The 26,378-nt window shown below is 33.4% G+C and overlaps 1 protein-coding gene and 1 non-coding gene across 2 annotated transcripts; both read left to right on the plus strand.

Annotated features, from left to right (window-relative positions):
* The first annotated feature begins 10,758 nt into the window (after positions 1 to 10,758).
* LOC110709254 (pyruvate kinase 1, cytosolic-like) lies at positions 10,759 to 18,920 on the plus strand. The gene is made up of 16 exons (XM_021887469.1): positions 10,759 to 10,974; positions 11,065 to 11,161; positions 11,256 to 11,353; positions 12,296 to 12,451; positions 13,368 to 13,445; positions 13,675 to 13,806; positions 15,035 to 15,115; positions 15,201 to 15,272; positions 15,413 to 15,502; positions 15,642 to 15,786; positions 16,008 to 16,096; positions 16,218 to 16,313; positions 16,416 to 16,483; positions 17,080 to 17,179; positions 17,930 to 17,989; positions 18,357 to 18,920. The coding sequence occupies exons 1-16, from the start codon at positions 10,906 to 10,908 to the stop codon at positions 18,507 to 18,509; spliced, it is 1,584 nt and encodes a 527-aa protein (XP_021743161.1). The 5' UTR covers positions 10,759 to 10,905; the 3' UTR covers positions 18,510 to 18,920.
* Positions 18,921 to 20,933: 2,013 nt separating this feature from the next.
* On the plus strand, positions 20,934 to 21,006 carry TRNAR-UCU. The gene has a single exon. It is a non-coding gene; the product is annotated as a tRNA-Arg (tRNA).
* The last annotated feature ends 5,372 nt before the right edge of the window (positions 21,007 to 26,378 follow it).

Genomic DNA, 26,378 nt, shown 5'->3' on the forward strand with positions numbered 1-26,378 from the left:
TTGTTAATCATGTTATTTATGCAATGTCAATGATTGATTACTATGTTTTACCCTGGAGTATTATTTATTGGTGAACCTACGCCCTAGTTCCCTTTATATATCGTTCTCTCCCTACTCTTATTCTTTGTAGTTTAGTTTCATACTTAATTATAAATATTGGTCACTTAAATAATTTAGATTTTAATAATTAATTAGAAGTAAAAAGACTTGTTTCCCTGTGGAGATCGACCCTACTTCCCTATCTACCTTAGTTAGTGATTTAGGTAATTATTTTTGATTAGGGGATACGACTTTACCCTATCAATCGAATTTGGAAAAATCCCGAATACCCATCCAAATAGCAAAAGAATTTATGATTAGCTAACCTCTCAAGCATTTGATCTATAAAGGGAAGAGGGAAGTGGTCCTTTTTAGTGGCGATATTTAATCTACGATAATCAATGCACATACACCACCCTGTTACAGTTCTAGTGGGAATTAATTCATTTTTTTCATTTGTTATCACAGTCATCCCACCTTTTTTTAGCACTACCTGCACAGGACTTACCCATTTGGAGTCAGAAATAGGATAGATAATACCTGCATCAAGTAATTTCATAACCTCCTTCTTGACTACTTCCTGCATGTTGGGATTTAATCTTCGTTGGGGTTGAATGCAGGGCTTATAGTTGTCCTCTAGATGTATCCTGTGCATACAAAAATCAGGGCTAATACCCTTGAGATCATCAATACTGTACCCAATAGCTTTCTTATGGGTTTTGAGAACCCTAGAAGTTGGGAGTTTGTAGGTCAGTAAGTGCAGTACTGATGATCACGGGGTATAGTTCCTGTTCATCAAGAAAAATATATTTTAAATGAGAAGGGAGAGGTTTTAGCTCAGGTTTCTTGACCTCTGCAGGTTTTGATTCCTGAACTAAATTTACTACCTTCATTGTTTCCTTGGGGCTTAACTCTTTTAAGGAAAGAGCCTTTTCAATATCTTGTACCTCATTACCCCAAACGCTTGCATTGTCTCTAGATAAATTCCCGCAGAGAACTTCCTCTAGGGGATCCCTCGCAAAAACCTGTGGCAAGCTATCATCACAAATATCATCCATTATATCAATTACATCAATATAGCAACAATTCTCCTCTAGCATAGGCCCTTTCAAAACCTTCCTTAAATTAAAAGTAACATTGTCGTCACCTACAGAAAAGGTTAGTTTACCATTTTTAACATCAATAATTGCTCCTGCAGTATGGAGAAAAGGCCTACCTAATATAATGGGTATATGTGTATCCTCTGTCATGTCTAACACAACAAAATCAACAGGAATAAAAAATTTACCAACTCTGACAGGGACGTCCTCTAAAATACCTAAGGGGTATTTTACCGAACGATCTGCCATTTGCAAAGTTATATTAGTAACTTTTAATTCTCCCATATTAAGTTTAGCACAGACAGACGATGGCATGGCACTGACACTAGCACCCAAATCACACAAAGCTTTATCAATAAAAACATTCCTTATATGACAAGGGATAGAAAAACTACCGGGATCCTTTAATTTAGGAGGGGATTTGTTTTGCAATAAAGCGCTGCACTCCTCTGTGAAAGCTACAGTTTCTACTTCATTAAAGGCCCTTTTCCTAGTCAGAATGTCTTTCATAAATTTAGCATAAGCAGGAACTTGAGTGATTAAGTCAGTAAAAGGAACTGTTACCTGCAGGTTTTTCACAACCTCTAAAAACTTACTGAATTGTTTATCAAGCTTACTCTTCAGTTGTCTATTAAGGAATGGAAGTTTGATAACCGGGCTCTACACATATCCTCCCTTATCCTGCGATTTACCCTGCACAGAAACATTAGTAGAGTTAGTATCTATTTGTAGCCCTGCAGGGCTAGCAGGATTAGCGTTTGGTATAGAGGAATCTAGATCAGGAATTGGTCTATCTTCCTTTGGCATATGAGGTCCATCATAATGTGAACCATTCCTTAGAGTGATTGCATTGGCATGATCTGTAGGATTGATAGGTTGTGATGGTAGAGCTCCCTGCTGACAGGATTGTATGGTAGATGAAAGTTGTGCAAGTTGATTGTCCATGATTTTATTATGGGCTAGGATAGAATCAATTTGCGCATCCCTACTCTCCATATGCTTTTGCATATTGGTAAGCATTGCTTTAATTTCTGTCATGGCAGGGTCGGAAGATGATGAGGGTGATGCTTGGCTTTTCTGGCCGGAATTAGGATGATAATATTTTTGCTATGGTGGGGTTTGCTGTTGTGGTTGTTGTGGAGGTGGATGGTTTTGTACATTGGTGCTCCGGTATGAAAGATATGGATGGTTCTTATAACCGGCATTGTAGGAATTGGAATAGGGGTTATTCTGCCTATAGGTTTGAAAGGCATTAACTTGTTTCATAGAGCTCCTAGAATCTTGCTCCCAATGACCTACAATTTCACAATTTTCACAAAAATCTTTATTGTTAGAAACAGCAGAAATATTAGCTACAGAGTTAGGAGCAACAGTAAGATTATCTAATTTTTGACAAATAGACGTTAATTGAGCTTGCAAAAAGGATACAGAATCGACATTATGTTTTCCTTTATTTGCAAACCCTCTTGGATTCCCATATTGGGAATTGTGTATTTCCATGTCTTCGATAACCTGTCCTGCATCGTCCACATTTAAATTCATGAACCTCCCACTAGCTGCAGAATCTAGCACTGATCTAGAAAAATTTCCAAGTCCATTATAGAATGCTTGGATCAATTTCCATTGTGCTAGATTGTGGTGGGGGCACTCTCTCTGTAGATCCTTGAATCTCTCCCAAGCCTCATATAGCTTTTCGTCGGCCTCTTGAGCGAAGTTCTGAATAGCACTCCTTAGTACCGTTGTTCTCTCTGCAGGATAGTATTTATTATAGAAATTCAAAGCAAGAGTTTCCCAGTCAGTAATACCAAGTGCAGTTCTATTCAAACCATTAAACCATAATTTAACTTTGCCACATAATGAAAAAGGAAAAAGAATCTCCCTGATTTGGTCTTGCGTGACCCCGGCTTGTCAATGGTGTTACAATATTGGCAGAAATCTGCGATATGAAGATTAGGATCTTCACCCTTAGCTCCACTGAATTGCTTCCTCTCTATCATAGTGATAAATTGGGGCTTGATTTCGAATTGGACTCCATCTAGTGCCGGAGTGGGAGTAAGGTGCGGGAAATCTGTGAGCTTCGGCTGCGAGTAGTCACTGAGTTTCTTCTGGGCCGTCATCTCTGATTCTGAATCTGAAGGAATATCTGTGTCACTAGAATCAGAGGGAGGATCTCTTCGACTGTTGTCTTCCTCAGAACCCGCCAGAATTTGTCTATAAATTTTCCTTTGCCTATGAAAAGAGCGCTCGATCTCAGGATCGAATGGGATGTAACCTGATCTGGAACACCTGGGCATAAACAAGGAACTAAAAGACAAATATGGAACTGCCTCAAAGAACTAACGTTCTCTGAGACAAAAGAGGATAATCTAGACTACAAAAAATAATCAGAAAATAAAAAAAAAACCGTTTCCCCGGCAACGGCGCCAAATTTTGACAGGGTAAAGACGTATCCCCTAATCAAAAGTAAATACCTAAGTCCTCTAACTAAAGTAGATAGGGAAGTAGGGTCGAACTCCACAGGGAAACAAGTCTTTTTACTCCTAATTAATTATTATAATCTAAATTATCTAAGTAACCAATATTTTTGGGAATAAATTCTATACTACGAAGAATAAGTTTAGGAAGAAAAACAATAATAAGAAGGCCTGGGGTCACAGGTTCACCAATAATTAATATTCCGGGATAAAACATAATAACTAATAATCAACATTGCACAAATAACATGATCAACAGGCACTCGCAATTTATTAATCAACATAGATCTAACAGGCTCTCGCAATTTACTAGATCTAAGTTCCTATTAAAAAAAGGCTTTAATATTAAATTAACATCTGCTCGATTCATCAATTCAATATTGCTAAACATTCACAATCAAATTACATCTGCTCGATTCATAATCTAATTGCAAAGAATTAAAACAATTCAATAAGAAATTATCATGCAATACCAATAATCAATAATAAAAAATTATCCCTTCATATTAATTATGGATCCCCATAAACCCTAGAATTAAACTACTCAGACATAATTATAACTAAACTAATCAAATAAATAAAACAAAACATAATCAAAGAAGTAAATGAAATAGCTGAAATTAAAGGAGAATAAATTGTTACCAAAGGAAATCTGGATTAATGGAAGTAATTAAGAACAAAAGTTGAGAGAGAATTTAAGAGAGAGAAATATCCTAAGTAGAGAGAGAAAATCTGAAAAAGAAGGTAATCTAAAATTACGTACATAATTCGTACTTAAACATTCCTCAAGACAAAAATTAAAACTAATCTAATCAGGTCTGAGAAAAACACGCGCCCGTTCGGGCTAGAGTCCACCCGATCGGGCGCGCCTTTTTCCTCGTGTCTCTTCTCAGCAGCATCGCCCGATCGGGCGCGCCTTAGGCCACGCACCAACATTGCACGCCGCACCCGATCGTGCTAGCTTGCCCGATTGGGCCCTTGCTTCTCTTCGAGGCTTGGACTTCGATTGGGCCTGAATCCTCAGCCCAATCCGGATTTCCTCTTCGGGTCTTGAATACTCGGTCCAAATACCTCGGTATCCCGATTACCGAGCCCTTATTCACCGGCTCGATGACTCTAACCGGCCTTGGGCTTCAAAGATGGTCGCGCTCTTCTGATTCCCGTAGTCGCTCCATGAAATACCCGAGAAAATGCTCCAAAGGTGCAATTTCCTACAAAACTCAACAAAGGCTACGAAAACACTAGAAAACACCAATTAGCAATAAAAGTGGATCGAAAGAGCCAAAAACACTACTAATTATGACCAAGGGACGGGGGTAAATTACAATATAAAATGGACATATCACTAATTCACCACCCCTTATCCTCCTCAGTGACCCACCACCCCTTCCGATCGACGACCCACCACATCCCCTTCAATGACGACCCACCACCTTCCCTCATCGTCGGGAAGGCGGTGGTTTTTTATTTCCAGCAATCGCGGTAACCAGAGCCCAAAACCGGTTACCAAGCACGACAACTGGCACTAGAAGAAAATATCAATTGGGAAGCCCCAAATAGGAAGCGGTTATTGAATTTCGCTTCCAAAAACCTGCCAAAAAAAAAGAGAAACATACAAATGGGAAGCGGTTTATGAGTGAACCGCTTCCAAATATTCTAATTGGAAGCGGTTTGAATAGTGAACCGCTTCCCTTTAAAAAAAAAAGCCCTAAAACTACTAATATTGTACAGCTAGCTTAGTAGCCGCCCCTTATATTGTCTCTCCCTTCATTTTCTTGTTTTCTCTCTCTCCTCTCTTCTCTTTTCTCTCGGTGCTTTCTCCCGCCTCTTCATCTCTCTCGTTCTCATTCTCTTTCCTCTTCTTCGATCTCCTTCTTTTTCCTCTTCTTCAATCTCCTTCTCTCTTCTAACCACCACAAACGTCGACAAACGCTACAATTTTTTCGGTTTTTTTTGTCAAACCGAGCAAGCACCACCGACTCACCTAGCAAGCATCACCATGAATTTCTAGGTATTTAGGTCAAATTCGACCATGAAAACCCTAGATCTAGAGTTTTTCATGGTCGAATTTGACCTTTAAGACCATAATTTCAAGCCAAAATTGGGGTTTTGGTGGATTTTAAGGTATGTTCCCTTTTTTAGAGGTTTTTTTATTTTATTTTAAATAGCGCAAGATTTATAAAAACTAATCTAAAAATAAAAATCAACCCATTTCAAGTAAAGCGAAACAAATAAAGTTAAATCTATATCTATCTATATACTTTATTATTAGTATTTAAAAATACAAACCATCATTCCCCATCATGCCACATGTAAACTTTATTTTTCACCAATGTCATATGTTACCTCACTATAAAAATAAAAGTTTTTTAGAAACTAAGTTTGACAACAGATTTTTAAAACGTTGCTAAATAGCAACGAATATAATTTTTTTCATTGCCTAATTAAAAGCGAAATTTTATGCTTTAGTTTTTTAATAATTAATGGCTCCATGTGTTTTGATTTGTTGTTACTTTAAACAAATTGTCTTACTAGTTGTTACTAGATTGCATCATATTTTTCTCTTGTTGCCATATAGTAGCAAATTATGGCAACAAACATTTTATTTGTATTGATTTAGAAACAAACAGAGGCAATGAATTTTTGAATTGTTGTCATTAGAAACAAGTCGTCTAAACTATTGTTGCTAGATGATAACGTACTTTTTTATTTGTTGCCATTGGAAACAAGTTGTGTTACATTTTGTTGTTATTTATATGTAGGCCACTTTTTTCTATTATGTATAAAATTATTTGAAGACACTCTTCTTATTATTTGTTTCTATAATGACATCAAATAGAAACAATTTCAATCTCATCTCTAATTTCGAGACGGATTTTTGATTTTGTCCCTAATTTAGAGACAAAAATTTCAATTATGTCTCTAATATTTCGTTCACTTATTATAAATTATATGCATAGAAGTAAACAAATACTACTTGGTATAGTTGGTAAGAGATTCACCATGTGACATTGAGGTCACAAGTTCGACTCCTACCAACTGGGGATTCAAAGAGCCTTACATGCAAAGTCGAGCCGAGTTGACCTGACCTGAATGAGATTTCAGATTGGTAAAGGCCGGGATCGGGTTAAACCGAATTGCTAATAGGGATTGGATTACATCAATCATCATGGAAACTATATTTAAATGGATGTAATATTGCAACAAAATTGTTTTGCAACTGGTAGCCTAAATCTTATGGCAACAAGCCTTTTAGCAGCGACAAATTTTTCGTTTCTAACCCATTGCTAAATAGAGTTGGCAACGATTTTTTGGTAAATAGCAACAAATTTTAGTTGATGCTATATTGACTTAATTTTGTAGTGCCTCTCCTTTTCAGTAATTAATCCCTCATCTCAAATTAAAAAAAAAAAAAAAAAAGCACTAGCTTTAATTGAATATATGTATGAAAGTTATTTGATTCACTTTCTTCTAACTTAATATCTTATACAACATCATCTAATTGTTACGTTTTGTTTTGCTTTTATAAACTATTCATTTTTCAATTAAAATATATTATAAAATAAAAATTTATTCATCCATATACATAATGTGCATTATACGGCTGAGAAAACTAGTTGACAGATGATAAGGAGTAATGGGAAGTTGAGAACATAGTTACATAGGAATATAGGATGGAATGTACGTTATGTACCATGAAAAGTTTGGAAGTTGGAGTTTATTAAAGTTTGATTTTAAGGCCCATACATATTTGATAGTTCATAAATGAAATAAAATTCCAGCAGTAAAATCAAAAGAAGTTGTTTGAATTGGACAAATGACAGCAGTAAAAAAAAGAAGTTGGGGCTTTTGAAGGTCTCGAAGCTTTCTGACTTTTCTTAGAGCTCGTATGAAGCAAACCCGTACTTTCATGCTAAAAGGGACATTTTTAAAAGAAACAATGGAATGTTACTTGCTGTGGGTAAAACGACAGCAGTAAAAACGACAGCCCACTGTGTTTGACCACTAGCAAAGTTGTACATACTCGAAGTCTCGAACACAACCAGTAATAACTGGAAGGAGTTACAATTTTAACAGTTTTTAACTAAGAACAGTACAAGCCAATTGTTTACTAAGCCAATTGTTTACTAAGCCAAATAAAAATAAGTTAAGTTCAACAAGTATAAGATGAAAAGAAAAAAAACTTATCAGCACAAAATAAATGTTACGGAGTTCTTATAGTGCACAAAATCTCACTAATCTTATTGTTCTACGTCCCTATATAATTGGCACATTGGAATAGTTACCAATATTAGAGTTGTCTTTATTTAGTTAGGGCCTGATCACATTTACTTAATTTCAGTTCAGTTCAATTCATTTCAGCTCCTAATTTTCCTCTCTCATAAAATATTCATTTCAGCCCACTTCAATTCAGTGCAGTTTAGCTCCAATCAATTCAGTTCAATTCAATTCAGTTAAGCTCTAATCAGTTCAGTTCAGTTTAGCTCAACTCAGTTCAATAAATGTGAACATGCCCTTAGTACTTTCTCCTTTTTTTTACTTGACCCGCTTTGACTTTTACACTATTCATCTCCCCTTCTTTGATCTTCTTTTTGTAAATAATATGTATGGATAAACATATTTATGAGGGATATTTTTGAATTCGTCTCAAATCATAAAGTATAACTTTTACGAAGTATAATTTTTACTTCTGAAGAATTAGAGTTAGGGTCTGTTCTCGTTGACTGAACTGAGCTGAACTAAACTGAACTGAACTGAGCTGAGCTGAACTGAACTGAAATGAATATTTTATAAGAGAAAGGAAATTAGGAGAACTGAACTGAAAATAAACGTATGAGAACATACCCTTATTGATATTTAAAATTTTGCATTGATAAGCATGATAAAAGAAACAAATCAAGGAAAAAAAGAACAAATAAAGTATAGTTTTCTTATATAGTCATTTATATATCCTGTTTGGCAAAAGTAGCGGTAGCGGGTAGCTGTTAAGGTAGCGAGTAGTGGTTAGAGGTTAGCTGTCAAAGTATCGATTGATAGTATGAGCGTTTAGCAAAAGTAGCGGTTGCAATACTAAAATATATCAAAATTTATATAAATATTGTTTAAAAAGTAATAAAAAGCTGTCAAACGCTACCCGCTACTTTCAAATGCTACTATTTTTAATGTCTGAGAAAAGCTACCTAAACGCTACCTCTATCGCTATCCGCTACTAAAACCGTTACCTTGCCAAACACTCTCAAATTTTTTCTGATAGCATTTTGACTGGTCAAAATGCTAACCGCTACCTCAAACGCTACCACCAAATAAAGCCTTAAGTTTACACACTTTTTTCTATAGACATTCGTTTTTTTTCCTACAAAGATAAATGGTCCTATCAATTTTGTATTATTTCTCTCACATGTTATGAAGCCAAAAAATTTCCCCCTAACTTATATGAAAACAATTGTAAAAAAGATCAACCTCGCCATCTCACCAACACAATTAGTAGTCCCCACAATCCACTAATTATATTGGGAAAACTACTCCGCTATTAACTTTCATACAATAAAAGTTTAAATTCAATATGCTAGGAACTTGATTCAGGTCTAATCGTGTCGTCGATCAATATAAGCAATGTTTTATTTCATCTATTATTATGTTTTCATATTACTTCCTATATTCAACTTTACATATCATTTTCGATTGTATTAATCTCTAAAGACCAACAAATGCGTAGATAAGGAGTAAAAATCGCTAATATATATTAACATACTCTAATCAAAGTTAAATTTATACGGCGTAATAATCAACCATGTTTCAAACTCGCGGATTTAAATGTGCCTTAATGAATTAAAACTCATTGTTACAAGCATGCTTAATAATTATACAAATATTAAGTTTGAAGACCGTCAATTTAAGGGCAACTTTAATCCCTTTAAAGGTAACTTTAAATTGTAATGATTTTGATTGTATTGTAATTTCTAATGGATAACATGTTATGAAAGCTAATATGCTTCATCTAAATATTATAATTGTTTATATAGGTAACATTTATATTAAAAAAAAATAACCGTTGTAGTATATAGAGATAACTTTAAATACTTATAAGGTAACATTAGCCCATCTTACAGTAATAACATAATAAAAATCTGCCTTAATCAAGAATTTGTGAAAGAGATATAGAGTAACCAAATAGGTTTGTGGCTGTTTTTTCACTTGCAAAAAGCCTAAAGTCAACTAAAAGACCATTATAAAACATGCCCATGATTTTAATAGTAGCCTGACTAGCCTCACACAACAAACATTAGCCATTGATCTAATGGATTTCAGTTTGAAATTTTGAATCACCTATACATCATACAATAACAAATACTCCGTACAATCTAAACTTAGGCCTTGTTCTCTTCATCTTAAAAAAATAATATTAAGTAAAAATAATTTCAGTTCAGTAAAAATAAGTTCAGTTCAGTAAAATTAATTTCAGTTCAGTAAAAATAATTTCAGCTCAGTAAAAATAAGTTAAGTTCAGTAAAATTCAGTTTTCTTAAAGAAGAATTATAATAGAAAATCAGTAAAAATAATTTAAGTTCAGTAAAAATAATTTCAGTTCAGTAAAATTAAGTTCAGTTCAGTAAAAATAAGTTCAGTTTAGTAAAAATAATTTCAGTTTAGTAAAAATAATTTCAATTCAGCCAAATTAAGGTGAATCAAACAGGGCCTTAAGCTTGTTTTGATTTACCGAGCTGAAGTGAATTATTTATGAGAGATGGAAATTAAAAACTGAATTGAAATGAAATTAAATTGAAGAGAATAGATCCTTAATTAATTAATTTAAAATTTAAATCAGGTAATTAAGTACTGAGTTAATTTGATGGGATCTACAACAAGGGTACCAGTCGTACTACTTCATAGTAAGAACTCGCGAGGAACGTGCTCATTGACGTGTAGGTAGAGGGGGTGGCGGGTAGCACTGAGTGCCCCACAAAACCAAAGTGGTCACTTGTACTATACAAAAATCACAAAATATTCCATCTCCAAATTCTAGTAGGTTTATTTAAATTCAACATTTTCAACAAAAAAAAACCTCATTAAAACCGGCCCCTTGAATTACCAAAAAAGAAAGAAAAAAAAAGGATATTTCTTGAGCAGCAGGGAATCAAACCCTCCCTTTGTGCTGTCAAACGTCACAAACCCTCGCCTTTCTCTCTCTCTCCTCCTCCTTCACTTTCTCTCTCCTCCATTGAAGACTTCTTCAACTGCTCAAGAACTTCTTCAAGTCATCAATCAAATCTAATCAAAGCAATCAATCAATCATGCCTTCCACTAATTTGCTCCTCGAGGAACCAATTCGTATGGCTTCAATTCTCGAGCCATCTAAATCTGTAAGTTTTCCTCAATCTATAATCAATTTAATTGAATTTTCGGATTTTCATTTGTTCATCTGAATCTCTGATTTTGATCAATTTTTGCAGTCGTTTTTCCCTGCAATGACGAAGATCGTTGGAACTCTCGGTCCTCGCTCTGAATCCGTTGAAGTTATTTCCAGTTTGCTTAAAGCTGGAATGTCAGGTGATTTTTCTGCGCATTTTTTGGATTATTATCAGCGATTTTGATTCATTTCTTCGATTTTTTGATAATTTACAGTGTTTTTGGTTTGATGTAGTTGCTAGATTTGATTTTTCATGGGGAGACGCTGATACTCATCGCCAAACTCTTGAGAATTTGAAGGCTGCTGTTAAGAGTACAAAGAAACTCTGCGCTGTATGTTGCTTTCCATTACCGCGATTTCGATTTTCGTTATTTGGTTGATTTTTTAGTAGCTAAGTGTGCTACGTATACTACTAGTATGATGTGAGTTAAAAATCTGGTTTTGAGTGTGTATGAGTCTATAATTACGTAGTGTATAGGATGTACCTTTGCTTTTTCATCAAGCTGATAACTAGAAGCCGGGTTTTCGCCGAAAATGACTATAAACTGTCTTATTCAATTAAAAATTAGGTTGTTGCACTGCCGTTGGTACTTAAGTGGAGAGTACAATATTGGTGAGGATGTTAATGTAACGGTAAAAAACCTCAAAATATTATGTATCTTTGTTTTTTCTGTTTTGAAGGTATCCTGAGATATTATGGATCTGTGAGTAAATTTACATTGATGTTGATCAAAATTTTTGGATTTTTGTTGATGTAATTTGGGAATTGTGATCTCTTTGTATTCCATACGAAATCATGATGTTCAGAAATTTTGTTGCAATTGAAAGTGTTTGCCTTTCTGGTTACCTAATGGTTTTGCCAGTATGAAGTAACTATCTGTTTTGATGTAGAGCCAAGTTATATCTTTCATAAAAGTGAAATAGAATTCTGTGGTATTTATTTGCGCTATAATTTGTTGCTGAAACAAAGTTTAGATGCTTAGAATATTCACTCATGTCTGAAAAAGTTTACAATAAGTACAACCAATCAATGCTTTCTTAATCCCATAAGTACACAAGAAAAAATTATCTTTTACGAAGTACATTTGGTTTGAGTTGGTTTTGTATTCTATAGGATGGTAATCGGGTGGTTTAAGATTTATGTTCTATTTGAGCGCAATAGCATTTTGATTATAAATACTACGTCTTGGTGATATGTTTTCAAATATTATTCTTTGTCACAATTTAATTGTTCAGCAACAAGTGAAATAGATGAAAACATCTTTCTTATGTAGGTCATGCTCGACACAGTTGGGCCTGAGTTGCAAGTTGTTAATAAGACTGGGAAAGAAATCGCACTCAAGGAAAATGAATTTGTTACTCTCACACCTGACCTGGATCAAGATGCCTCCTCAGATCTATTGCCCATCAATTTCAACGGACTTGCTAAGGTTAGTAGTTTATTTTATCCATACTTGTTATAGGTGGAGTGATTGTTTTTTTTGTTAGGGAACTGGTAACATGGTTCTGGTCTTTTGCCTCCATTCCTATGTCTGGGTTTTGAAAATGGTTGGAACATGGAAGGTTCCAACTTCCAATGTTTTTCAATAACATCTGTTAGTGTATGAATCACTATATAGTTAGAATTTGTCTACTTCTCCATTTTGGCAGATTTAAAAAATTAACACAGCATTGCATAAGATGTGAACTATTATGCTATAGGTTGCTTTAAACCACTCTTTTCTATTTCTCACTTTACACACTATTTTTTTTCCAACTTTTATTTAATCGATTATCTTGGTATGCTCTTTTTCCGTCATGGACGTTTCCTTGTGACGATTCATGTTAGCCAACCCCAAATCATTTTGGGATTAAGGCTTTGTTGTCGTTGTTGGAAGAAATCCTTGTCTTTTCCTCCAATTCTTCCTGCTGTCTCCATTTATAATGTTCAAAATCCTTTTTATCTATATAACTTTACATATATGTTTTAAAGATTTTTGGAAATCATTGGGTGCCCCCCCCCCCCCTCTCTTAAATTTGTCAGATTCATATTTGCAAACATGATGTATGCCTTTTATTTGGATTATTAAATGGTTTATGTCCATGGGCGTGTTGTGTATTTGTAAATGTATCTAATTATTTTCACCAATTAGGAGGCTTTTATACCCATGTCTGTATTTTAGACTGGGTAATTCATTACATACAAATAGATTTTATGACAGACTATTATTTTCCTTAATTTTACCAAAAAGCTGACAAATCTGACACTGTATAAAGTTTTTTATGCTTTGTTTGTATGTATATGGAACATTCAAGCAAATTTGGTTTATAATGTGCTATACTAAGTGCATATTGAATGTTTTACAGGCTGTGAAGAAGGGAGATATGATCTTTATGGGTAAATATTTGTTCACTGGAAGTGAAACTACATCTGTTTGGCTGGAGGTGAGAATAAATTTGTTAACTATCTTACTGTAATTTATTTGCGTTTGTTTTGGCTTTTATATATATGAGGCTCGTGGTGCATTATTTATTACATGCATACAGGTCTCATAATAAAAAAAACTACGGAATTGCAACTCTAAGTTTTAAGTTTGATAAATTTTACCGCCAATTGTTTAAATTGCTAGTATTTTTTGCATCTGAGTTACAATGGTCTGCATTATTTGAGTAGGTTTCTGAGGTGAAAGGGGATGATGTGGTTTGTGTGATCAACAATTCCGCAACATTGGATGGCACACTTTTCACTTTGCATGCTTCACAAGTTCGTATAGATATGCCTACTCTGTCAGAGAAGGACAAGGAGGTCTGTAATCTTTCTGTTAATTCAGTTCTTTAAGTGTATTTGTTTTTATATATATATTTTTTTTATCTTTACTCTTTATTTTACAACGCCCATTATTTATAATCATTAATCTGTTGATTAATTAAATTTCGTGACAAGATTTATATTCTTACCCATCTTTTTTCTCTTTGAGTTTTTTTTTGGTTTTTGCTTCTCCTCCATGTAGAGTGATTCTAGAATATGGAGGAAGATGTATTGGATATTTTTCTAGGATCGCCACTTCTGTTAAAATTTCTTCCAAGATTTTTCCAGCAGTCAATTTAATTTATAACAAATTTCTTATTATGTTTATTTCCCTGCTGTGCTGTTAAAGTCTTTTAGCAATTTATGAATGTGTTTGTATGATGGAACTGATACATTTAAGCTTGAGTATGCATAAGCTTAGATCATTCCCTGATATGAGGCTGACAATTTTTTTAGATTGGAGACACAATGCTGTGATCTTTAAAATCATTCCCTGATATGAGGTTGACACATTTTTTTAGATTGGGGACACGATGCTGTTATCTTTAAAATATTGATGATACGGTTCAATTTATGATGGACATGCAACGTAGTTAATGTTAAAAGTAATAATGCAAGAGATTGGCTTGGTGGGTTGAGAATTGCTTGATACTATTCAGCAGAGTTTTTAGTTAGGTTTCACTTTCATTTTGTCTTTTTTCTTCTACTTCTTGTTTTTTTACCCCTCAAAATGTTTTTAAGAACATCATAGTGCAAGGAATATAAAAAGAGTGTAATGGGTATTTGCATTTTTCTGTGGATCATTGATGTTTACAATGGATTTCCTGAAGTAGCAATCCAAGGGGTACTTTATCAGATTAGGTGCTGTCTTGTGGTTTTTCTGAGATGGATGGTGCATATTAATGCTTGATACGACTATACGAGTATTAACCATTTGGTCACCTATATGATATGGTTTGGAGGTTGTAGCTTTAGAATCTTGGTAGACTAAATCCATGTAAATGACAATAGGAATTAATATAATTGATATGACATCAATGAGGCTTTGGGTTATTATATGAAAGTTTATAAATTATCTGCCCGGGGGGGGGGGGGGGGTTGTGATGGTGGTGTGCTGTTGGGTTGCAGGTTTTTATTGGTTTATTTTATGCTTGATTTTTGCCTTTTATCTCCAGCTTTCTTGTTCTTATTGGATCAATAATTTGACCTCTTCAATGCTGTTCAGGTTATAAGCACCTGGGGTGTTCAAAACAAAATTGACTTTCTTTCACTGTCATATACTCGTCATGCAGAAGATGTTCGCCAAGTAGGTGGTGCAATATGGTTATCTTTTGAGTAATCTCCTCCTATGCATTCCTATATTTAATTGTATCTTTTCGTTTTTTGTTTAGGCACGTGAGCTGCTGTCAAGTTTAGGTGAACTTAGTCAGACTCAGATATTTGCAAAGATTGAAAATGTTGAGGTACGAGCCATCATGCTTCATTCCACAATAATGAGCTTCTAAAATCCTCTTTATTCATTCCCCAGCATTATATGCTGTATTGCTTTCAATATTTTGTTTAATTGTACATTATTGAATTACTTAATGTTTTATATGTCTAGGGTTTGACTCATTTTGATGAAATTCTACAAGAAGCAGATGGTATCATTCTTTCCCGTGGAAATTTGGGCATAGATCTCCCTCCTCAGAAGGTCTACCATTTTTGCAACACTGACTTTAGTTGCTTCCCGTCTTCTATTTATGGTTCAAAGGACTTCAAACACGCTCTAGCAGTGGATATGCACTGTTATCCACTATTTTAACTAATCTTCTGTTATTTTTCCAATGAAGGTTTTCTTGTTCCAAAAGGCTGCTTTACACAGATGCAATATGGTTGGGAAGCCTGCTGTTGTTACTCGTGTTGTTGATAGCATGACCAATAATCTGAGGCCTACACGTGCTGAGGCAACTGATGTTGCGAATGCTGTATTAGATGGTCTGTCAACCATGCTTTGTTCCTAGCTGTTAATATTTATTTTTATCTTGGCTGTCCTCTTATTCATTTTTATTTGTAATGTCCTCAAACTGTTTCCTACATGCCTTTTTTGTGTTCCCTGTGTGCATGCAATTTTTCCCAGTAAAAGGCATTTTAGTATTGTGCTCTACTATAGATATATGATGCACAACTCATGATTGGTTGACTGTTAATGATTTCAGGTAGTGATGCAATTCTTCTTGGAGCTGAGACACAACGAGGTTTATATCCTGTTGACACTGTTAGAACAGTTGATAGGATTTGTTTTGAGGTAAACTGAATATCTGGGGCCTTGTCACCATGCAGAATCCTTTTCAATATTGTCTTCATGCCTGTTTATTCCCTTTTTGTTTATCTAATTATTTATTACTGACTCTTACTTTATAATGTAGGCTGAAAAGGTATTCAATCAAGATCAGTACTTCAAGAAAGCTGTCAAGTATGTGGGAGAGCCAATGTCTCACCTGGAATCTATCGGTTCTTCTGCTGTAAGTCCCATCTAAAATTTTACATTTACATGTGTATGTGTATGTGTATGTCTATATTAATATATATTATAATATCTGAAATTAGTGTGTCCTCTGTTGTAGGTGCGTGCTGCCTTGAAGGTAAAGGCATCTGTGATCATCTGTTTCACTTCTTCTGGGAGGGCTGCAAGGTATATTTCAAACTAAAATTTAGCATTATGTTTATGTTAAATGCTCAACGAGCCTCTCTCCACCCCCAAACATTACATAGGAAAATAAGATGTTGCAAGCTAGCTATACTTTGTGTCTTTGTATACTGGATAACTAAGTTAATCCCGTGCGATGCACGGTTTTATAATAAGAATTGAATTGTAAACTTTTAACACATATTGAAATAAAATAACTACTTCCTCCGTTTTCCTAATTAATTTTTGATTAAATATGAATATACAATTCCCAAAAGTGCATAATTTTCATATTTAATTAGGAAATTTCAATTAAATTATATTATTAATTATCGTTAACAAAATCATAAATAACTAAATAACATAATATCTATAAAAAAACCAAAAATTTAAAAATTCAAATGGAATTTATTTTTCAAAGCAATGTTAAATAAGGTAAATAAAATAAGAAAGTGACACGTAGGCAGTGATGACATCATCGGTTGTTACTTTAGTATATATATAGAAGGTAATGTTTGTGCCCCTGAAGGCCCTGATGACTTGGCGAGTGAATTGTTGTGATTAAACAGTTGACTCATGGTCATGTTAATGTTTTTTTGCAGGTTGCTTGCTAAATACCGGCCACCAATGCCAATTCTCTCAGTTGTGATTCCTCGTCTTAAGACAAATCAACTAAAGTGGAGCTTTAGTGGTGCCTTTGAGGTAAGCAGGCTGGAATCTTGTTGTGTTCAAGTTGGTTGATAATAGATATTGACATCGGCATGTTTTTCAGGGCATGTGATTTGATAATCCTATTTTTACTACGGTATACTTTCCATCCCAAAAAGTTGGTTTCCTTCAAAAAAAAAAAAAAAAAAAGTCAGTCAGGCCAAATCACTTAATGTATTGTATTTATTGACAACACATATATGATAAGTGTTGTTATGTTACAACTTTAATGCAACTCTGACTATTGTTATGTAAATTAAATAATGATATGTGCTATTGAAACCATAATCATTACAACTTTTTGGGATGGAGAGCAACCATGTTGTCAGCTGAAGGAAATGCTGTTAATGGTTCTGAAATTTCTTTTTGAGTATCTTATTCATTATCTGTTTTGTCCTTTACGATTGAATTTGTCTTGATATTATCAGCATATAATAATTTTTTTTATCAGTATGTGATAGATAATAAGGAAAAGCTGGTAGTATATAATATCAAGCTGAAATTTTTTTAATTTTTCACTTCAGCTACAATGTATATGTTGGTTCAGTTGAAAGGTGCATTGCCCAACATACGGTGTCTTGTCGATGCTGGGATATGAAGTCCCTTAACTTGTCTAAATATGTTTTATTTCTGCTCTATTTTATACATTTTCTGGTTTCTATTTATCTGCATTTGTGGTCTACTTTCCAGGATGTTGGGCTACTTTTCTGACGCACTGTGTTTCTTTTCTCAATTAATTGTCAGGCAAGGCAGTCATTGATAGTTAGAGGCCTCTTCCCCATGCTTGCGGATCCTAGACATCCCGTAAGTTTGTCAATTAATCTTGCATTGTTTGTTCTCTCCCTTTTTTTTAAATACTTTTTTCCAGAAACTTGATTCACCTAATGTTACCTTCTACTTTCAATTTTTAATTTCTATCGCTTTTAATCTTATTAGACTTCCATTCACTCTAGGCCACTTTCCCATGTTGTGTTTGTTAGAATGTGTACTGTATTAGATATTAGATGTATCAGATGTTGAAAGTTTGCTTTAATTTTATGGCTCCTATTTGTTGCCAAGTAAAATTGATGTTGAAGTGACTGAGTTACTGAGTGAATATTGCACCAAAAATTCAGTAGTTGAAATAAATATTTTTTCATGATTGGGTATCATTTCAATTCTTATTACGCAGGCTGAGTCTACAAGTGCGACAAATGAAACCATCTTGAAGGTTGCACTAGATCACGGAAAGGCTTTGGGAATCGTCAAATCGCATGATCGAGTTGTCATTTGCCAGAAACTTGGTGATGCATCCGTGGTCAAGATCATCGAGTTGGAGGATTAAGCCTGATACTGCCTTTGTTAAAAGTATCTTTCACAGGGGTGCTGGAACTCGTTAATGGGATAGGATAATCTTTGCGAAGCCAGTTTACGAATTTTGGTTCTAGTCGATATGCATAATGTTATATCATAAAGTTATCTGAACAATGTGACCCATAGTCATGGATATGCCATGACTCCCATTTTTTGGTAAATGGCACAGATCAATGTTGTCTATGTTTGTGCTTCTGCGACTGTCTGATGTTGAATGCGAGAACCTTGATTCCTTGAAGCCAACATAATTCCCCCGGGTGGGCAATATAGACGAAAACAAAGTGTATAATGTCCCTAGGGGTTGTGACTGCAAATATTTTATGATTACTTGGCACTTTTGTAGTTTTGTTGTAGGTAATGAAGTTAAATTACCTTTGTTTTACAGTAAGTGCACTATATTAACTGACCATTGCTGATGCAAAACTTAATTTCTATAATTGTTTCTTTTTAAAAAAAATAATTAATGAAAAAAAAAAATCACAATCAAAATAGAAACAAATAGGAACAGATGTCAAAACAATATTGGTTATACTTTGTACTACATATTTGTTTTTTTTTATCTAAATTATATTGGCACTTTGGTAGATGTTATATATAGACATAAGGGCTATATAAAAGCATTAATAACATATTTTATTCTCTTATGTTTTCAAGAAAACACGAAGTAAAACAGATTAATCAATTTACTCAATTATGTAATTAATACTATTCACACCTATATTAATAATTACAATAAATATGCATTTTCCCAAGAAAAAAAAACTCAATCATCGACTCTCAATTCATTTTCTCTCAGAAATATAATCAGCCCTATATGTAATACATAGTGAAGCTCACCGATGATAAAACTCCATCCTCCATGAAAGAAAGATCTCGTTGGGGCAAAACTGAAGCTCTTCCGAATGAGCTCCGGTTACGTTAATCCTTGAGGGTTGGTAAAGGTTTACCGTCCAATTCAGCTCCTGCACAGTCAACACAAATCAGCTAACCCGGGGGTTATCCGGGAATAACCGCTCCGATGCTAAAGTTAGCAATTTGATGAGAAGAATAAATGAGAAGGTAAGAAAGTATTTCTGGAGAGAGAAAGAGATAAAGATGTAGAGAGAGATTGTACCTTATAATGAAAATATGCTTGGGTATTTATAGGAAGGTAACCAAGCTGGTGCCACCTATCAACATAGGTGTCAGACCGACCTTGTAGGCAGCAGGTGCCTATGTGGCCTGAAGCAGCTCTCCACGTGGCCAGGAAAGGCCGACATGGATGTTAAGTCGGTATGCTAATCAAGACTTGATTAGCGATATAAATGTTTATATACGGCTAATTATTGACGGTGTCGACAGTATCCCGTACAGAAACTCACCGACGATAAAGCTCCATCAAATAAATAAATAAATATAATCAACTATATATATGAAGTATAAAACAATAAAGCATAACATTTGATCTATCGTTTATCGGCAATTGCTTGTAAATCCCCTTCAATTCAAGGTAATGTATAACTTCTGCCAAAAGTCTAATATATTTTGTCATATGAATGATATGATATCATGAAATTTGGCCGATATTTTTTGACGAATTTTTTAAGGTTTATTAATTTGGGTTGAAATATTTTTGGGTAGTACTGTAATATATATGCTATTGTGATGATTTTTGAGTTTTAGAGTAGATGTTATGGCTTTTGTTTGAGATGTTTGACATGTTTCTAATTATTATGTAGTAAGCTATGTTTTGTTAATAAAAGGCTAATTATATTCATGTTTATTGCTTGGTTGAATGAATGTGTTTACAGAATTTACAATGTTTGATTTTTATGGAACATGAAGATGTGAAATGGGGAATTTTTAAGATTTGCAGGAGTTTATTATAATCAGTTTACTACTTTACTATTCTTAAAAAAAAAAGTTTAAATGCTTCGTTATTAAATGTAGTGTGATGACAATTTATTCTACCAATTACACTACATTAAATGAATTAGTTTTTAAACCAATAATAATATTAGATTCCTTTTGAATAAGGAAAAGAACATTAATTATTGTGAAATTGTTGTTTTTTATACATAGCCTTTAGGACTATGTATAAAAAAACCCAATTTAGTGAAATGAAGGAAATATTAGAAGATTTGAAATTGGAAACCGAATAAAAAATGAGCTAGCAATGCAAGTGTAATACGACATTTTGTTCAAATTTTAAATTCAGGTCTTATCTCACTTTACAATTGTCTTTTCAATTAATTTTGAAAATTACTACCGAGATCATAATTAGAAATAATATACTTGTAGTTAGTAATAATAACTCTACTAAGAACTCAAAAGTGGATGAAAATTTTGAAAAAAGAATCCAAAATGCGCTTGATTTATTTATATAGTAAAAAAGCCAGTAGAGAATATAGCCAGAGCGCCCATGGCCTAATGGATAAGGCGCTTGACTTCTAATCAAGCGATTGTGGGTTCGAGTCCCACTGGGCGTGTTTTTTTTTTTTTTTCCTTTGCATGCTCTATTCTTCTTTTTTACTCGCATAACAATCTCTACCTTTGTAAGTTTGACCGTTTGTCTAGCTAGTGTTTGGTCCAAGCTTTGCTTCAGTTGTTACTTTTTATTTTAAAAAACGTAATATGTATTTGTTTTCAAATCTTGTGAATAATAAATTATATAACTTCTAATTTAATCTAATTTAATTAATAAATGAAAGGAATATATATGTTATGTGAAAATTAAAACATTAATAAAAGTTGGTTGAGATGGCTAATACTTCCTCCGTTTTTTTATTATTGCATCATAGAGGTTGGATACAAATATTTTGGTAGTGGAAAAAAGTAAGAGAGAGAAAGGTAAAAATACAAAATTGCCCATGTGACATATTGATAAATTAAAAAGTAAGTGTGAAAAAGCAAGGATATGTTGGGTATTTGTAGTGTGAACACAAATAATTTTTTTCCTAAAGAGGAAATGGTGCAATATTTGTGAAACTTCCTAAAAAGGCAAGTGGTGCAATAATAAAAGAACGGAGGAAGTATATGATTTTCATGTGTAAGAGGTTACGAGTTTGAATCTTGCTCAAAGCATAATTTTAGTATAGATTTTGACAATTATATTATAACAAAATGTTTAATTACGCCCTCGTTAATGTTCAATGTCTTTCTTTTTATATCTTAAAAATAGCGTGTGGATATTTATACACCTAAAAATATTTTTTAAAATTATAAAGTGGCAAGCTTACGTGGCATATACACTTTAGATAGTAATGTGACATGGCGCATATAATTTGAAAAGTGTCACATGGCAGTGACACCTTCCTTTTGAAAGGAACGTCTTTTAATATATAGAACAGATATGGACAATTATATTCTATCAAAATGTTTAATTACGTATTATTTTCCCTCATTAATATTAACTGTTGGTCTCTTCTTTTTATCTCTTAAAAATAGTGTGTGGATATTAATACTCTTAATTTTTTTTAAAAAAACATATTTTCCCTCATTTTGATGGCAACAACTAAAGTTGTGATATAAAGACAAAACAAAAGAGCTCCCAAGACATAACTAACTATGGTGCACATTAACCACCCTGATATGATACATATATTACAAAGTATTAATTAATAAGAAGTTTTAAGTTAGACCTTTAATATTGGCATTAAACAACCATTATTACCCAACCTGGTTTATTAAGTGCTCCATTGGCAATTTTGACACTATATCTACTTTGATAAATGTTTGAACTTTATATGTAAGAAAAAATGAATTCTTTTAGGTATTTGTTAGAATTCTCTTAATGAATAATTATTAATATTAAATTATTGTAATTTATATTTAATGATAATTAAAGATATTATTTGTCAAAATTTTGTATCGGTGAGTGTGTCACATCACTGTAGGGCACTTATAAAAAAAAAGGAGTATCATTTTTTTTTCTAAATGCAATAGAAACAATTAAAATAAAAATCTAAACTGGTCCGAGTTTATAATTGGATTTATAACCATCTTTATCGATCTTGCCCGGATGGCCGGTCTAATCTTGGTAATTGTTAATGAAGCACCACACTATCACCAATATGTCGTCTATAATTGTATAATTCTTACTCCCTTCGTTTTTAAATACTTGTTCCACTTTCCTTTTTCGGCCATTTTTAAATATTTACTCCATTTCCTTATTTGGAATTTTTTTTACAATATTTAACTAAATTCTCTCACCTAGTGGACCCACCACATATTTTCTCTCCTCCAATCCTCTCCACTACTTTTGCTTTTTACAATTTTTTATTGTTCCACTTACCCCACTACCTCCATGTATTATTATTTTCTCCAATTTCTTCTAAAACTCTGCGCATGAAGAAAAAGTATTTAAAAACGGAGGGAGTATAAATTTAATCCAACAAGATTAAAAAAATGAATACCTAGAATTATGCCAACAAATCCAATACCATCTAATGATGAGTTAAATCCCTGGTATGTAAGCAAACAGTCAAACACTGTTCAGCAAAACCTCTAATCGCATCTTTGAATTCCTAAATTCCAATTACTCCCTCCGTGTTTTTTTTAAGTGTTACACTTTTCATTTCAGGCCGTGTTTTTTTAAGTGTTACACTTCTTTTTTTGACAAAAAACTATATTAAAAAACTATATCTCTCTTCTCTCATGGTCCCCACTCAAACCCACTATTACTTTTTTTTATCTTATCTTTCCTCTCACATTTATTACTTTTCAATAAACTATTAACCTCACTATCTTTCTTTTACAATTTTTTAATACTTCAAATACCCCACTTACCTCTTACTTTATTTAAGTCAATTAAATTGCCTAAAACTATGTGTCGGTCAAACTGTAACACTTTAAAAAACACAGGGGGAGTAGTTGAATGTTAGAAAACAGTCAAACACTGTTCAACAAAACCTCTAATCGCATCTTTGAATTCCTAAATTCCAATTAGTTGAAGTAAAACCAATCTTCTTTCCCTTTAGAAAGGCTTATCCCATCGTTCACGCAATGCGAATGCATATCCAGCAACTCCCTTTATTTGTGCCGTTATTAGTCTTATTACAATGATAATTTCCTTTATCTCACATTCAAATACTAAATACACTTTTTTTTTTTCACTACATGATTTTCAATACATGCTCACACCTTTTAAATCACTTTAAAGGAGAAAAAAAATTAATTGCATTTTACTCCCATCCAAAATTAAGTGTTCGTTTCCATTTTCAAAATAAAATTATAAAATTTTGACAATCTCATTAATAATTTTGGAATGAATTGAGTGTTGCGAAAAGATCATGGCAAAGGGCAATAAGAGAATCGAATGTAGGCCAAATAATTAATGTAATATGTGACGTGAAAGAATATTTGACGTGAAAGGATCACTACCTAGTCACAAGATCTTTTAACTGACCCTACTTTTTATAGGATTATCTTGAAGCTCAATATTCCGCCAAAGTGAAGTCTGTTTTTGTGGAAATTTGTGATGAATGGGTTGGCACTTAAGTCAAACCTGGTCCGAAGGGGTGTAGATATAGAGGACACCTGTGATTCCTGTGGTATGGCAATGGAGGATCTACAATAGCACTGTCAAAACGGTTTGACAGTTCGGTTTCGGTTCGGTTTGAAATCGGTTCGGTTTGAAATCGGGTCGGTTTGAAATCGGTTCAAATGTCTTACGGGTCGGTTTCGGTACGGTTTAAATAATTATCGGTTCGGTTCGGTTTCGGTTTATTCTTGAACGGTTTAAATTCGGTTCGGGTTATAAACGGTTCGGTTAGTAAACGATTCGGTGCAAACGGGTTGCGGTTTGTTAACGGTTCGGTGTAAACGGTTTTTAACCCGGTTTAAATTCGGTTCGGGTTGTAAACGGTCCGGGTTGTAAACGGTCCGGGTAGTAAACGGTTCGGTGCAAACGGGTTGCGGTTTGTTAACGGTTCGGTGTAAACGGTTTTTAACCCGGTTTAAATTTGGTTCGGGTTGTAAACGGTTCGGTGCAGACGGGTTGCGGTTTGTTAACGGTTCGGTGTAAATGGTTTTTAACCCGGTTTAAATTCGGTTCGGTTTGTAAACGGTGCGGGTTGTAAAAATTCCAGGTAGTAAACGGTTCGGTGCAGACGGGTTGCGGTTTGTTAACGGTTCGGTGTAAATGGTTATTATCCCGGTTCAAACAGTTTCAGGTTGGAAACGGTTCGGTTGTTTTTTGGTTTAGTTTTATTTTAGTTCGGTTATAACTGGTTCGGTTCGTTCACGGGTTTGGTTCTTCTACGATTTAACATTATATAGATCGGTTTTATTTCAGATTTACTAAATTACGGTTCGAGTCTGTTTTTGATTTCAAAAAATTTTGTACTACTTTCTAACTTTTTGCTAGTTAACAAGTTTTATATCAAGCCGAGACTTCATCACTTCATATTGAGGCATCATATTATATGCAAATTCTCATTAATTTTATAAATACATATCATGTTATGATTTAAGTTTAGCTATACTGATCTTACTAGTTTATTATGAAGTAGATTATAAAAGTTTAGTGCATTAATGTATTATTGTTTTACTATCAGATTATTATCTGCTTCTGATTTGATCATTTAGTTAATAGTGTCATAATCATGATTTGATGAGTTGTTGTGACATCGAAATTTGCAATTTGGTATTCGATACTTAATTAGTCAACAAGTCTGATAATTAAGACTCGTTTATCATTATATATTTGCATAAAGTTATACATGAAGATATTACAGAGTAGTTTGATTTGTATAATGAAAGAAAACATTAATGAAGAAGAAGGTAATGTTGATTCCTTCAATCGATTATACAGATACATAACATATAACCATCTCATATTCTCATAGTTAGATATTATTAGTATAAAGGGATGAGAAACATAAGATTATTATATTTTTGTATATCCTTTACTGGTTTACCCTTAAGGCTTAAGTCACTAATTAGTAATTAGTAATTACTTAATTAGACTAACAAGTTAATCAGAAAGAGTAACTTTTAACTTGAGTCTAGTAGATCAAATACTGAAATGGTATTAGTATATTACCGAGTATGATAGTCTAGTACGCTGCTAATCTGTTATGCAGCTATGCTAAATTGACAATTGCTCATATAGTCATATTAGTCAATCACTCATGTAGACATAACTCATATCTAATTAAGTAATTTGTATTTATGTACTAATCTACTAGTCAACTATATCATTTATAAGTTTACACGATTACAAGTGTATTGCTTATAGGTACAGCTAAACTGATATAAATATAACCATATAACAAATCCGTAGTACTTCTAACTCTCTAAGATATGACATCATTATTTATTGAACAATTTTCGATTTTTTATTAATCGCAACGCCTAGAAATTACACGCTAACCGATTCACATTTTATAATTTAAAGAACTTAATATTTTAATGTGTGTGTTAAAAAAAATTATAAAAGCTGATATTATGAAGGTGAATATCGTTTTATCGGGATCCGAGAAATGTAATTAGTTTTTTTTTTAAGTCATGTAATTAATTAATTGTATAAAAGTTTGTTTAATGTTATTAAAATAAAATTAAAAATTTTGATTTTTACAAAGTGGAAAATTAATTTCATTTTTTTGGTTGACAATTTCAACAAAATATGGTGGGAAATTTCCCTCCAAAAACCAAAAGGAAAAACACATTTTAGATTTATAATTTAGATATTTTGATTCTTTAATAATTAAATAAACATGTGGTTCATATATTATGCAAAAGAGAAAAAAAAAAGAAAAAAAAAAGAAAAAAAAAGTGAAACGTGAAACTGTGAAAGACTGAAAGGCAATTAGGTTCTTCATTCATCCTCTTCATTCATGCTCTTCATTCCACAGCATTC

This window comes from Chenopodium quinoa, unplaced genomic scaffold (assembly GCF_001683475.1).
Source record: "Chenopodium quinoa cultivar QQ74 unplaced genomic scaffold, ASM168347v1, whole genome shotgun sequence".
Classification (NCBI taxonomy): domain Eukaryota; kingdom Viridiplantae; phylum Streptophyta; class Magnoliopsida; order Caryophyllales; family Amaranthaceae; genus Chenopodium; species Chenopodium quinoa.